The 14763-nt window shown below is 40.7% G+C and overlaps 1 protein-coding gene across 1 annotated transcript in view; it reads right to left on the bottom strand.

The window, feature by feature from the left end:
* Positions 1-12505: 12505 nt before the first annotated feature.
* The window catches only part of LOC140544436 (uncharacterized), a 36249-nt gene continuing 33991 nt past the window's right edge, over positions 12506-14763 (bottom strand). Inside the window, exons 11-14 of the mRNA XM_072667958.1 lie at positions 14513-14661; positions 13779-14024; positions 13207-13369; positions 12506-12595 (exon numbers count right to left, since the gene is read on the bottom strand). Coding sequence (XP_072524059.1) covers positions 12506-12595; positions 13207-13369; positions 13779-14024; positions 14513-14661 — 648 coding nt within the window. The remainder of the gene's footprint in view (positions 12596-13206; positions 13370-13778; positions 14025-14512; positions 14662-14763) is intronic.

Here is a 14763-nt window from a genome sequence, read left to right as displayed (position 1 = left end):
ACACCTTGAACTTCAAGCTCAATGAACATCAGTATCAGATTGCACCATCCATCATTGTTTGAGCCAAAGTGGACTTCATGGGAGATGACCAAGGAGGGCACCATTGTTGAAAACAAATCATAAAAAAGCCAGTATGGAATTTGCCAAACTACATATTGACAAGCCCCAAAGCTTCTGAGAGAATATAATATCCCAGTGTAGTTTTAGCCTTGAAACACTTCGGCGAAGCTCAGACACAGAAGCTTTAATAGAGAAAATGCATCACCAACTTTTTAAGAGAAACGGATGATCAGTCATTGGGCTGGATTAAGCTAAGAGCTAAGAGAGCGAGGCGAGGGAAAGAGAAAGAGAGTTAGTTTTGAGATTTAATCAATTTTTCAGCATAAATAAAGTGTAATCTACCCTCTGAGGTTAGCATTAGTGACGCTGTGTTTTCCATCCATCAGAAAAATCTCTGATGAACCCCAAGATTTCATTTATTTACATATTTTAAAGTTTCAAAATAACAAAAAAAGAAAAGGGCTTGAAACGTTGGGCATCCTGCATAGTCAGTGCTAAGCTCTTGGGTCGTCTTGCTGCTCTTTCTAGATCTATTCACAGTTTTTTCTTGATGTTGAGATCAGGGAACTGTGGGTCCTTTTTTAATCTTAAACAATGGTGTGATATTTGCTTCCAGATTTTGCTGGAGTCTACCTCTTTGGTTAAAGTTGTCAGAGAGTTCAAATATTTTGGAGATCCCGAACATTTGCATATAATTTCTTCAACAAGCTTAGCTTTAGCTTTATCTTTCCAGGTTGCTCAGACTCAGCATATTCACTTCATTAGAAATACTCAGATTTAGGTTCCCATGGGTTTTATGGTCTGATACATTGCATTTGTACCTTAAAACAACTCCTTAGGAATCCAACAGGTACATCATTATTGTTGGGCTTCCTGTAAACGAGGGTTTCTCATCAAAACTGTCCTGCTTTGTGAATGGTTTAACAGAAAGGTGGGAGTTCTTCTACAATGCAGTGGAACAATAGATGGTTCTCACATTCCCATAACTGGGACATACTGTTTCAACCACAGGGAAACAGATTCACTGTAATACTTTTCATCTACCGCCTGACTGAATCCGATTACAGAAAACACATTCCATTTACACTTAAAGGTTAACTTGTACAAGATCCTTCTCTGACCACCTCCCAATGTGGTTTGAGTGATATGATCGTAATCCATTCTCAATCTTGGGTTGTCTTGGGGGTGTTTACACCTGGCTTTTCATGGGAGTCACAAGTCAAATCTGTATGTAATCCAATCACCAAAAATGTCATCACTCAAGGAACCATTTGAAGCAACTTATTAACTTAACAAATTATTTTTATTATTATTATTTTTTCCCATTTTTTTAAGTGTATGCAGACAAAACATACTTTTACTGTAAGGGAAACATCTTTTACATGTTTAAAAGATTCCAAAAGTTTTAATAATGTATTTATATGTAACCACCAAGCCTGGACTACACACAAGCTAAACAAGCATGGAGGACTTGGTAAAGCCCAAGAACAAAAAAAGGAATCATTAAAATTACCTGTTTGAGTCACTGCAAGTCCGCCTATGTGGTGTAAAGAGAAAATGAACATATATTCAACAAACTCTTATAAGGGTTACTTCCAGTTGGCAGAGACAATTGAGAAAAAAAATTGAGAAAGCATTTAAAGAACATACTCATCATTAATATGATGGTAACGGTACCCAGAGTCCTGTGAATAGCTGAATAGCCCATTGTGAGGTCAAATCTGTAAAAGGAAAAAAAAGCATTACCCTTAACTAATGTTCAGTGCCAGTATATGTATATTAGTCCTCACGCTGATCAAATGCCATCAACTAACCTCAGCCAGAGGAATGCTGCCCACTGTTCACTGTTGATGACCCACTTAGACTGAAACTCTTCGCTACCCAGCTTGAATGTGTCCAACCTACCAAACCTGATCCTTACACAGGTAAAGAGGGAGATTGCTTCCTCATACTATATAATCATACTGCATGAAAAACACGCTTTTACACCCACACCCATTAGTTGTATAAATAGTGAGTAAGTGACTTGTTTGACTTAATTGTTATTTTAAATGTGCTTCAGTATGTTTAGTGTATTCAGAAATACACACAATTAAAAAACTATGAAAAAAAATCATCATTGCAGAAAAAGTACAAGAAAAAGAAGAAAGCTGTGTCCATGATGAGTGTATGGAAACATGCAACTGCAAATGTATATAGCCTAATGTAAGATGTCAGCTAAAAGACATATTATTAACCATTGTAATTACACTTCTGTCTATATAATTTATTTTATAGAAGCTAAATAAAAGGTTAGATAAAATTACATAAGTGTGCACCCTATAATATTTGCAATTGTTATTTTATGTTATGCATTGTAATGTATTATTTGTATTATTTTATTTAACTATTACACTCAGCTATAGGTTCATGTTAAATGTCAATGTTTTCCTGTCCAGAATATTGTGGAGGAGTTTGGTAATATAACCTGATGAGCCAAAAGTATAATTATCTCATAACAATGCAAGTGAAGGTCTTGGATGTAGATCATGGATATACAGGCTGAACAGGTAGCTCTCATAGTCGATTTTTTCAGTGTGTAAGGAATGGGCAAGCATGAGAACCTGAGCGATTTGGACCATCTCCAAAACAGCAAGACTTACAGGATGTTCCCAGTCAGAAGTAGTAAATACCTACCAACAGTGGTCCGAGGAGAGTGAGCAAAAATATGCCCCATTCTAAGATCAAGCATACCGATGACCTTTGATGTGTGATGACTATCAACCCCCCTCAACTTCACCCACCTCCTAACCCCTCTTTAAAGTGATAACCATCACCCCTACTGTTGATACTCCAAGTGACCTATTCTTCATCCCTCTCCTACCCCTCCTTAAACTCCTCTTCATCAACCTTTTCCCTCCCACAATTTCCAATAGTATATAACAGTATATAAGGCCCTCTCAAATACCCCTAATCAGACTGGATTTTGTTTTAGACTGGATTCTGTTTTAGACTGGAATTGACTAGACTGGATTAGTTCAGACTAAAATCGATCAGACTGGATTGGTTCAGACTGGATTGGTTTAGACTAGACATGGTCGGACTAGACTAGACTGACCGTGATCAATTAAGCTGTGCCCGACTCCTGAATCTTTCTCCTGTATGCCGGATTTCTAACAAGAGACAAACAATATACTGAGAGCAATGAAGGCTGACCCATCTAATCTGAAAGGCTACCATGGAACTAGTCACAAATAATTCTGAACAGAGCTCAAACACGACATGCAATGAGGAATAAGGAATAACACTCCAGCTAGCTGACTGGTGCAAGCTTTAAGCATGCTGCCCACTAAGAGGCTGAACGGCCTTCCTCAAGGGCCCAACAGTGGCAGCCTGCTGTGCCTAGGTATCAAATCCATTAAAAATTACATTAACATTAAAGGCATTTAGCAGACGCTCTTATCTAGAGTGACTTACAAAGGTGCTTTGCTATTTTCACCAGAATAACCTCAGCTAGTTTGAATAGGCTAAAATTCAAAGATACCTCTAAGTTTAGACACTACTACACACAAGTCAATAAGGAGACCATAGTACTCTGCTATTCACCCAAGTACTCTCAGAAGAGGAGGGTCTTCAGTCTGTGCCAGTCTGTGAAGAAAGCGAGTGACTCTGCTGTTCGGACACCCAGGGGAAGTTCGTTCCACCACTTTGGTGCCAGGACAGAAAAAAAGCCTGGACGCTCATCTTCTATGGATTTTGAAGGATGGCGGGTCGAGACGAGTTGTACTTGAAGCTTGTACTTGACCGTTGCCATTAAGTATGGAGGGGCTGGTCCATTCTTGGCTTTGTAGGCCAGCATCAGGTGTTTAAATCTGACGCGGGAGCTACAGGAAGCCAGTGAAGAGAACACAGCAGTGGAGTGACATGGCTGAATTTAGAAACGTTGAAGATGACCTGATCAGTGCCATTGCATTCTGGATGAGTTGCAGGGGCCTGATGGTGCGCAGAGGGAGACCAGCCAGAAGAGAGTTGCAGTAGTCAAGTCTTGAATTGACAAGAGACTGAACGAGCACCTGGGTGACCTCTCTAGAGTGGAAGGGTCAAATTTTCTGGATGTTGTACAGGAGAAATCTACGTGACCGAGTAGATTTTAAACATGACTTGAGAACGATAACTGCTCATCCATGACTACACCAAGGCTTTGAGCTTCTGTAGATGGAGTGACCAGTGAGTTCTCAAAGGAGATGGCAAGATCATTGTGAAGTCCAGCAGTTCCTGGGATGTACAGTCAAGTCATGAGTGAGTGATACTGATTACTATTTTAATACAGTCAAAGCAATGCCAGAACAAATGGTTGGAACTGAGTAAAACACTTACCTGAGTGGTGTGACTGGGTAGAGCCAGTCAGTCCCTGCATTTCACCTTCTTAATGTTTCCGGAGAGAACGACAGACCTCAGACAGCTCGGGTGAAGCCCATCTCTGCGGTAAAGGACCGGATGCTCCCGCCCCCGTGCCAAAAGTGTGCAGTGTACTCACAGTCTCTCTTGGCTTCTCTTCTCTCTTACCCACGACTTGAATGAAGTGCAGAGGGTTGGGTTAGCTACTGCACCCACAAAACCTAAACTCCCATGTGGCCAGGGGAACCACAGGTGCTTCCGGTGGCTTGTGGTGCTATCTGGGTAGAGATGCTCCCACAAAGCACCCAGAGGAACCATAAGCTCTATCCAGGTAGCTTGCAGTGCTATCCGAGCTGTGAACAAGCCTATGTAGGTAGTCGTTAGTCAGCTAGGCTACTGCTAAACCAGAAAACAAAACTGTATGGACACCCACCCATGCTAATAGTGCATTAACAACAGACTTTCACATGGAAAACACTTCTCCTAGAGTACTCACTTTTAATAGATCAGTGTGGACCTAAATACAGTAAAATCCTACGAAGAACCACCAGAGTTTGTGGTTTTCTATCTCATGTCCCTTTTCGTTTTTCTTCTTCCCTCTCTCTCTGTCTCTCTTCCTTCTGCTGCCCTCTCCCCTGTCCCTCAATCAATCAATGGAAAAGGAGGTAAGATTGACAGCTAACTCAACTAATAGAAAGCTAAGGATTGCCCAACCTTCTAACTTGGTTGTCCACTTACATGAACAGATCTTTTTTAATCACCATAACTTGTAAATAAAAGTATACCTTTTAGTCACATTAATCACTTACCACAAACAAACATGAACCTTCAGATTCAGAACATGTGACTGATCATATGTGTCCTATTTGGTCCTCAACCTAATCAAACATTATAAATGAACCTTTGACAGAAAAATTCTGCACACTGTTCCAAAGACTGAAACACAATCTCACCTGCCACCAATTTTAAACTGCTTACACCGCACATAAGGAGAAATAATTTCCTCATACTAGATTCTCGACCTGCAGGAAGAGCAGTTTTCTAAACTGACTGCATTTATTGAGTATATTGAGTCATTGTTTGTTGAGTTAATGCATATCTGACTTTGGTTGTCAATTCCATCATCAATACCAGGTCTGTATCTCCAGCCGCAGCTCCGAATGGATAGAAATTTGGTGGTGATGCTGGGGATATCTGGGGATATGCTGTAAATATCCTGAATATATATTCATATATGAAGTGTAATACAAATCCTATATATCAGCTTAAACTACACCATTCCTTCAGTTTCTTTTTTTTGCCTGTCAGCGGCATCATTGCTTCAGCATGACAGTAATTAGCGATGTTTGAAGGATCTACATCAGCTTCATGCTTGCGGTGTTCCACAAGGCTCGTTGCTTGATCCGCTTATTTTTTGCCTCTAAACCGGCACCCTGAAAGTGATATCTTAAATTTATCCTCTCCTTCTCAGGTTTCTTTTTAACACGTCAGCAAATTTAGTTGACATCTGCATTGTTTTGGCATTTATTTATGCTGCCTGGCTTTCCTCTTTTGTGGGGCAACAAATCATGGCTAAATTTGAATTGAACTAGAGTTACATCAGGCATGCATGGATCCCAGCAGTTCCCCATCTTTTTAGTTGGATCCATGCTTAGGTATTTGGCTCAAGAAGCTGGAAATCAAAATCCAAGAGCCAGAGAGAACTGTTTTGTTTCAGAAGTGAAGTCACTACATTCAGAGAACTGCTGGAAGACTTTTCATTTCTCCTCCAAGACTTAGTGCATTTTCTAGCCCCACCACTGCCACTAAACCCCTGTTAACTCTGTTAGTTCCACTCAGCCCAAAGCTACTGTCTCTTCTGCTGATTCTAGGGAATGTTTCTACTGTCATGAACAGGGCCACCTAATTGCTGCGTGTCCCGCACTGACGCATAAACGTTCCCGTTTATGTTCTGTTAATGCCTTATGTACATTACCACCTAATGATCTTAATGCCCAGCCACATATATTGATCTGCTCTATTGTAGACCCTGTGTTCCAGCCATTTGTTTTGTGTCCTGCCATTTGCTGCGTGTCCCGCACTGACGCATAAACGTTCCCGTTTATGTTCTGTTAATGCCTTATGTACATTACCACCTAATGATCTGAATGCCCAGCCACATATATTGATCTGCTCTATTGTAGACCCTGTGTTCCAGCCATTTGTTTTGTGTCCTGTCCAGTGAGCCATACTGCGGCAGCAACATTTCGGTTTAGGGCATTGAACTTGCTGTGCTCAGAGTCCCATTGTGCAGCCTGTTTATCCAAAATTTCCAAATTGGAAATTTGTTTGTCAATTCTCATTTGTCTTGGGCAATGATTTGGCAGGTGGAGAGTTTTTTTCCCTGTCTATAGTAGTAAACAAGCTTATGGAAAATTTCTCTCTTCCTTGTGAAGAGAAATTAGCCGTTCTGATTCCTGCTTGTGCCTTGACTCGTGCTCCAGCCCTTAAAGTGGCCGACCCTGTAGATTTGTCAGATACGTTCCTGTGCAATGCTGACCCTGTGCCTCACTCCAAGTCTAGTAGTGATTGTTTGCATACGGCCGACTGTAACCTGGTAGCTTCTGACCCTCCTGCACTACCGAACTCCGATTTACCTGACCTAGTCACTAGATCACTGATTTCTGCTCAGTTAGCAGACCAGACTCCAAGCCAAACTGGTTGTTTTATTGAGAATGGCAGGCTGGTGAGGTTATGGTCTCCCTTGAGTCTGAATGGGGAATGCGATGTGGTTCACTAAACAGTGGTTCCAGGTCCCTGGTACTGTCTTTAGCCCATGACCATCATCTTTCTGGCCACCTAGGCCAGAAACAATTTTGGGCTACAGTTCCCAGCCATGGTTCAACTCCACTCACCTCTTCACATAAAAGAGGCACCAAACACACACTAGGGAGGATTTTTCACTTTGATTTTTTTTCTGTCCAGGCATGTCACTCAGGGACTTGTTCATTCTATTGTAATCTCAAGACTTTCTTTTGTAGCTCTACTCTCTTTCTTTTGTATTACTATACTTAATTACATCAGGGACTGAACTGAGAAAAACTATGTTCCTAAAGCCTTCTCCTTAAAGAAGTTTCATAAAAGAAGAATTTCATAATGAAGCCTAGCTGTAGCACATTATGCTTGTCAACTATGTGTTACAACATAACAAAAAACGGCACAACATACGTACCGGTAATATTTGTGCAGACTGGTGGATTCGGAAATGTTTGGAGTTCTGGTGCTGAAGACTTTAAAAGCAAATTATGTTATTATTAAGTTATTATAAATGTGAATAAAGGAAATGCTTTTGGAGACACTGTGATAGTGTTTCAAATTAACCCATTATTCCATATGTATTAAATAAGAAATCATCCACATCATCACATTTGTTTGGCTACTAAACCTGTACCATTCGCCAAAAAGCCTTTAAAAGGCTTTTCTTCTATATTAGAAATTTGATTAATCAAAGCACCTTTTATTTTCAGGTATACAGGTAAAAAGGGTGTCAGCATTTTAGCCGTGTACCTAAAATTTAAAAAGTGCTGTTCCTGGGAGTGTGTGGTTTTAAGACCTATTTACACGTTTGGAAGACCAAAATGTGTCTGTGCTCTGATAAATGCTCTGTTATAGCCAAGGACTTGGCAAAACCAGAGAACAAGAAAAGGAATGAGAATTACCTGGTTGCATCACTGCAATTATTAAACAACCTCTTATAAGGGTTACTTCTGATTTTCTGAGGCAAATGAGGAAAAATTGAGAAAGCCTTTAAAGAATGCACTTATCCTTAATATGATGGTCACGGTCATCAGAGGTAACTCAGTCATGTAGATAACTGAATACCCCATTGTTACGTAGAGTTTCAGGGAGGTCAACTCTGTAAAAAAGGGGAGAAAAAAGAAGAAAAAGCATGAATCTTCAGATTCGGATCATGTGATCATGTCTGTGTTTTGGTCCTCACCCTGCTCAAACGTTATAAATGAACCTCAGCCAGAAGAATGATGCACACTCTTCCAAAGACTAGGTCAGACAAACACAATCTCACCTGCCACCAATTTCAAATATGTTTAGCCTCCCAAATCTTCTTTTCACACAGCGGATAAAAGGGAAATCATTTCCTCATACTAGATACTCAATCTACAGGTTTAAGCGCATTTATTAAGTATACTGAGTTCTTGTTTGTTGAATAAATACATATCTGACTCTGTTGGGGAGAAAGTGTTGATTAAATTCAAGGTGATCTAATAATTATTTATTTTATGAATGACTATAATGTGGTCATGTGGGCCATGTGGGCCCTCCTGGGCAGGTGACGGGGCCTTAGGCAACTTAAATTTTTTGCATGAGACTAGGTGGCTCTAGCTTTTATGAGCATGAGAAAACACAAAAAAAACCCCACAAAAAAACACAAATGCAACAAACCTGTTCAAAAACAAAAAATGCCCAGAAGTTTCATTCAAAAGTATCAACACACACACAAACCGCTACAATGAGAAGTTCAGATCAATCAAAAAGGAGATAAAAACATAAAAAGGTCCACCAGGAGCACAACAGTCAACAAGATTCACAAAGCAGGAGATACAGAAGAATGTCTTGAAAGTCCACAGGTATACCTGAGTAGGGTGAGACCAACTACCACAAGATGACATCTCCACAAACACTGAAGAGGAAGGAAGGGCCTTTTAAAAGGAAGGTAATTGCAGGAAAATGGGATTCAGGTGAGAAGAACAGGAAGTGGAGCATTAACTAAAATTCTGGTGATAGCGGGAATGTGTAGCATCCTGGGGCAGTTCCCTCTGAGAGACTCTGAGAGCTGGCTAATGCAGCCACCATAAACTATACATAAAATATGTATAACAGTCGTGCTTGGTGGTGATTTAAGTTAACCTTGATCAGCTCCGCTCAGAGGAGTATTAACAAGGCTAAAAATATTATAGAAGGTAGGCAGTAATATGTTCACTATGTTCACTATGAGGAACACTCTTTACAGTAAAAACATTATTGTAATTGCAGCACTAGATCTGTTTACCAGGAAGGCCCAATGTCTTGGGACAATCACGGTACTTGAATGTCATTCTTGGAAATGGCCAATTAGTTAAATTGTTGGCCTCCATTAATATATGAAAATATGTGGAGCCCAAACAGTATAAGCACTTTGAGACCTGGTGTGCTTGTGTGTGAGTCGACCAATGACAACCTGCCAAATCAAAACCTAATAAAAAGCTGATAAATGACATAGTTAAGGTGTGTGGTTATATTAAGATACAATATTAAGAGGCAAAAGGGAGTGTGGTAGGATTGGTTTATCGAAACGGAAGCTGAGACTTTGCTGCCACTGGGTGGAATGGAAAAATAAGTGCAGGCTACAAGATACACTATATATAGCCAAAGGTATTCACTCACCAAAATAATAAGTACACTTCACCAAATAATTGAATTCAGGTGTTCCAATTAATCCCATGGCCACAGGTGAATAAAACCAAGCACCTAGGTATGCAGACTGCTTCTACAAACATTTATGAAAGAATGGGTCACTCTAAGGACCTCTGTGAATTCCAATGTGGTATCATGATAGGATGTCCAGTTGATGTTCCTTGCTACTAAATATTCCACAGTCAACTGTCAGTGGTATTATAACAACTAGAAGCGATAACTTGTTAACTTTGAAGCGAGGCTACAAAGTTGTGGGTCACGTAAAATGACAGAGCAGAGTTTACAGATGCTGAGGTGCATTGTGCGCAGAGGTCGACAACTTTCTGCAGAGTCAATCGCTACAGACCTCCAAACTTCATGTGGCCTTCCGATTAGCTCAAGAACAGTGTGTAGAGAGCTTCCAGGAATGGGTTTCCATGGCCGAGCAGCTGCATCCAAGCCTTACATCAACAAGTGCAAAGCAAAGGATTGAACGCCATGACTGGACTCAGTGGAATCATGTTCTATGGAGTGACGCATCACGCTTCTCCATCTGGCAATACAATGGACGAGTCTGGGTTTGCCAGGAGAACAGTACTTGTCTGACTGCATTGTGCCAAGTTGTACAGTTTGGTGGCGGGGGGATTATAGTGTGGGCTTGTTTTTCAGGAGTTGGGTTCGGCCTCTTAGTTCCAGTGAAAGGAACTCTTAATGCTTCAGCATTCAAAGGGATTTTGGTCAATTTCACGCTCATAACTTGCAGGGACAGTATAGTGACGGCCCCTTTCTGTTCCAACATGACTGTGCCCCAGTGCACAAAGTAAGGTCAAAGCAAAGGCATGGATAAGCGAGTTTGGTGTAGAAGATCTTGACTGGCCTGAATCCTGACCTCAACCCGACAGAACACCTTTGGGATGAATTAGAGCGGAGACTGTGAGACAAGCCTTGTTCAACATCAGTGTCTGACCTCACAAATGCGCTTCTGGAAGAATGGTTAAAAATTCCCATAAACACACTCTTAAACACCGTTCCACTGCTCCACAGCTCAATGCTGGGGGGCTTTATACCCTCTAGCCCACACCAGGCATTAGGCATGGTGCTAATAGGTTCATGTTTATTATTCAGAGGGTCCTATTCTATTGGCAATTCTTTTCTACAGGGACTAAAGCTGTGTGTGTGCGCACGCAAGCAATTGTTACGAGTCTCTGAACGTCATACATTTCTGATATTTTACCATGTAGTTTGTTTACTGTGAGGCTTATGAAGCATAGCACTTCAAGATTATTTCATGAACAGCTCAATACTTGTCAGACAGCATGGGTACTGTGTGGGTATAGTGTCCAGTCTCTTGGCTCAATTAGCCGTTGAAAGAATAATGGGGTGTGGATGTGTTTCAGAATAAACAGTCAAATGGTCCAAACATAGCTTTTGCCAGTTTATTCAAAATAATTTCACCAGACAAAAAAACAGTGATGCAGTGAAAAGAATCAATGTAAAAAAATAAAATAAAAAAAAAACCCCAACAAACTAAGAATACTCACTCACTTACAAGATCACTCAGCCCAGCTCAGCCAAGTCTGGCCTATCCCTGAGTTATAGCTCCTCTGTCCATACAGGCAGCAGGTAACTTTCGCCTTGAGTCAGTGCACTTGGGAAGGTCTTCACCAAGCCTTACGTTCATCTCCAACTTCTGACTGACTGACTGATTCCCACTTGGCCATTTTGCCTTAGTTTAAATGTCTGTTTTTATCTGATTGAATAACTGATAAGTAATCTCCAATACTGGCATCAGTTCTTAGGGCCTTTGCTAATTAATTATCTTCTTTGCTTATGTCCAAGGAAAGAAAAGCCATAACTAAAGACATTCAATGCTATGTCTTTCATAGTTCGTTAAAAGTACAATCAGAACGCAAGTATGTAAGTACTACAAATCATTGATTATGAATATCTTCAAAAGTTAATGATTGTTTTTTAAATTAAGCTTAAAAACACTAAATGTGTCCAATAACCCTAATGTTCAAACTATATGCATGTGTGTATGTAAGAGGGAGAAGGGTGCTATGCCAACCAATGGATGACCTGAAAAGCAGATAAGCCAATCTTGCTGTTCAGAGACACACTGTTCACAGATCTTAACTGAGAACGTATGGCTACACATGTATCTCCATTTTCAACCACTTTTAGTGTTGAACCTTGTAGTTGCTCTGTACACTGTGTGATTTATTCTGGATTGACTTAAATATAGAGTTAAGAGTAGTCCCCATTTGAGAGATACATGTTTTTCACTAGACAGCAATGATCTATTACGTTCATGTCTAAAAAATAAGAAAATATTTGATTAAAATATAGGAAAGTTAACAAACTGCAGAAAAAGAACAGTACATAGAAAGCCCAGTATTGCCATGGCATTATGAATATAGTACTGGATGAGTATATATGTAAACCTCTGAGTATGGGTGCACAACTTAAATTTCAGGGCAATCAGTGACCCAAAGAAGATCAGGGGCTTTTTTAACTGGTGTGTCTGTGAACAGAAAAGGGTAAAAACAGGCTGCTTAACATTACTTCAAAATGGCAGGTTGTTCAACAACATACATCTTTAAAAACATATTTAGTTACACTCACCTGTTGCGACCCTTTAAGACTGGAAGAGGGGCCCAACAGAGAGAGAGAGACTGTCATGGAAGTCCACACTCCGAGATTTCCTGTGGGATCCAGGGTTACATTGCTGCAAGAATGAATCATGCATGGGAGACTGTGATTCAGAGTGAGGAATGAAATGTCATGTAATACACCTACATAAAGTCATACATAATCAAGTGATAATCTGGTGATTGATTTGGCAAGTCCAAAGCTATCCACTTGTCCCTACACTGATTAATACTGCCAGCTTGGTGTTGACTGTGTTGCTGCATGTTAAGGTTCCTTCCAAGTAGTGGATACGTGTCTCTGTATAGAATTGTGGAATTGTGAATGCTACTCTTATCTGAGGTGATTCAAGGAATAGTGGTAGGCCAGAACCTTCTGGGAAGATTCATCACTGTTCCGATTCTCACTGTAGTTCACAGCTGTTCCAGCTGTTTCTTTTTGAATTTCTTTTGGTCGTAGCATAGAGTGCTGCTTTGTGAAAAACTTTTTTTTGCTTATTTACTACTGCTGGAAAGATTCTGTTTACATGAGTTTTAGATTAAACAGGGCTGGCAGTAATCAAGCCTGGCTGTGTCTAACTTCACTGATCCCTGAACTGATCAACTAAATTTGGTTAATTGATTCATTCATTGTGTGAAAAAGTTCCGAGACAAGTAACTGCTTGCTTAAATATACATTCCCTCTGCTTACCGCTGTGCAGTCATTACCCTGCAAAAGGCAGAGGTGGATGCTGCAGTGCAAGAAAACTTTGGAGGCATCTTCACTGAAGGCAAACATTGCAAAGGAGAAACGACTGATGGTGGAGTTGCCATTCTGTAGAACCTGCACTGTATTGTCTTTTGGATCGGGGCACCTGAGCAAAAAAGAAAGTTGGATTTGGTGATAAAGGTGATAAAGGTGCACGTATTCGTCACTGTACAGTGTGGACTGTACAGCGAAATGTGTCCTCCGCATTTAACCCATCTGGTAGTGAACACACTCACACACACACACACACACACGTGTTAGGGGCAGTGAGTACACACACACACCCAGAGCGGTGGGCAGCCAACTCCAGCGCCCGGGGAGCAGAGAGGGTAAAGGGCCTTGCTCAAGGGCCCAACAGTGGCAGCTTGCCGAGCCCGGGAATCGAACCCACAACCCTGTTATCGATATCCCGGCGCTCTAACCGCTGAGCCACCACTGCCCCACTGGATCCTGTGACGTTGCATTTCTGGAAAATTAGACAGAACTGGTTTAAACCAAGCTGTTTATTGTCTTACTCTCTGGTAATAAGATCCCAGCGGAGATGGTAGTTAGGGTCATAGACCGGTGTAGTCCAGCATGTGTCTATCAGCAGGGCAATCTGGCGACTGTCCACTCCTTCTACCTCCACACTTACATAGAGTTGTTGGTCCAACTCCACAGTCAACTTGCCACTGAAAGGCTTGAAGAAGCCAGAGTCTTGGTAGGGAATCATCCTGACCCGGTACATTCCCTGGCCTGAAGGAAGGTTCTTGTGTATTATTCTGGAAAAGAGTCAAACCACTGACATGTCAGAAATGTTAATCTCAAGCAACACCAAAGGAACCCACTAGACATAGAAATAAGCTTACAGAGATTCCAAAAGTAGCATTACAGGTCTTGCCATTGTTATGACATGGATTGAGAATTAAACCCCAGACTGCTATACTATACCAGACTGCTATACTATACTATACTATAACTGCAAAGATCTCTTGTGGTTATTTCAGTACTACATTCAGTGAATCCCGTACCATAGCAACAACGAAGGATTTGAACCTAGAACCTTCGGATCTGATGATATTTTGATGGTGAGCTACTAGCGGGTAACAATGAAACCATCATTTTGTGGATCATATAAACATTCTAAAGCATTTTAATATGGCATTTAAATGATTTATTATTCAATAATATACTATTTAATATTGCCCACTACACTTTCTGCATGTATTACAATCTTTTAGAATGATCACATGGATCATGTTAAGCCCACCTCATTAGAGGGTTGATGTCCATGGAGACTGTCTGAGTGAGGGAATAAACACAAGAGAAGGATAGATTCAGGTGTCTCCCTCTGATGATAGGGCCAACAGTTGAGTCCACCTGAAGAGAATTCTCATACATAAAATGGGTTCCATTGGCCTGTTGAGAGAATGTTGTGCATTAGAATCAGAAACTCACACATATTTATTTATGGTTGTATGGATATTGTAATTCACCTTTATGGGCAAAAAAAGAGTTTTC

The sequence above is a fragment of the Salminus brasiliensis genome, chromosome 22, assembly GCF_030463535.1.
Source record: "Salminus brasiliensis chromosome 22, fSalBra1.hap2, whole genome shotgun sequence".
Classification (NCBI taxonomy): Eukaryota; Metazoa; Chordata; class Actinopteri; order Characiformes; family Bryconidae; genus Salminus; species Salminus brasiliensis.
This window is presented reverse-complemented; position numbering and strand designations above follow the sequence as displayed.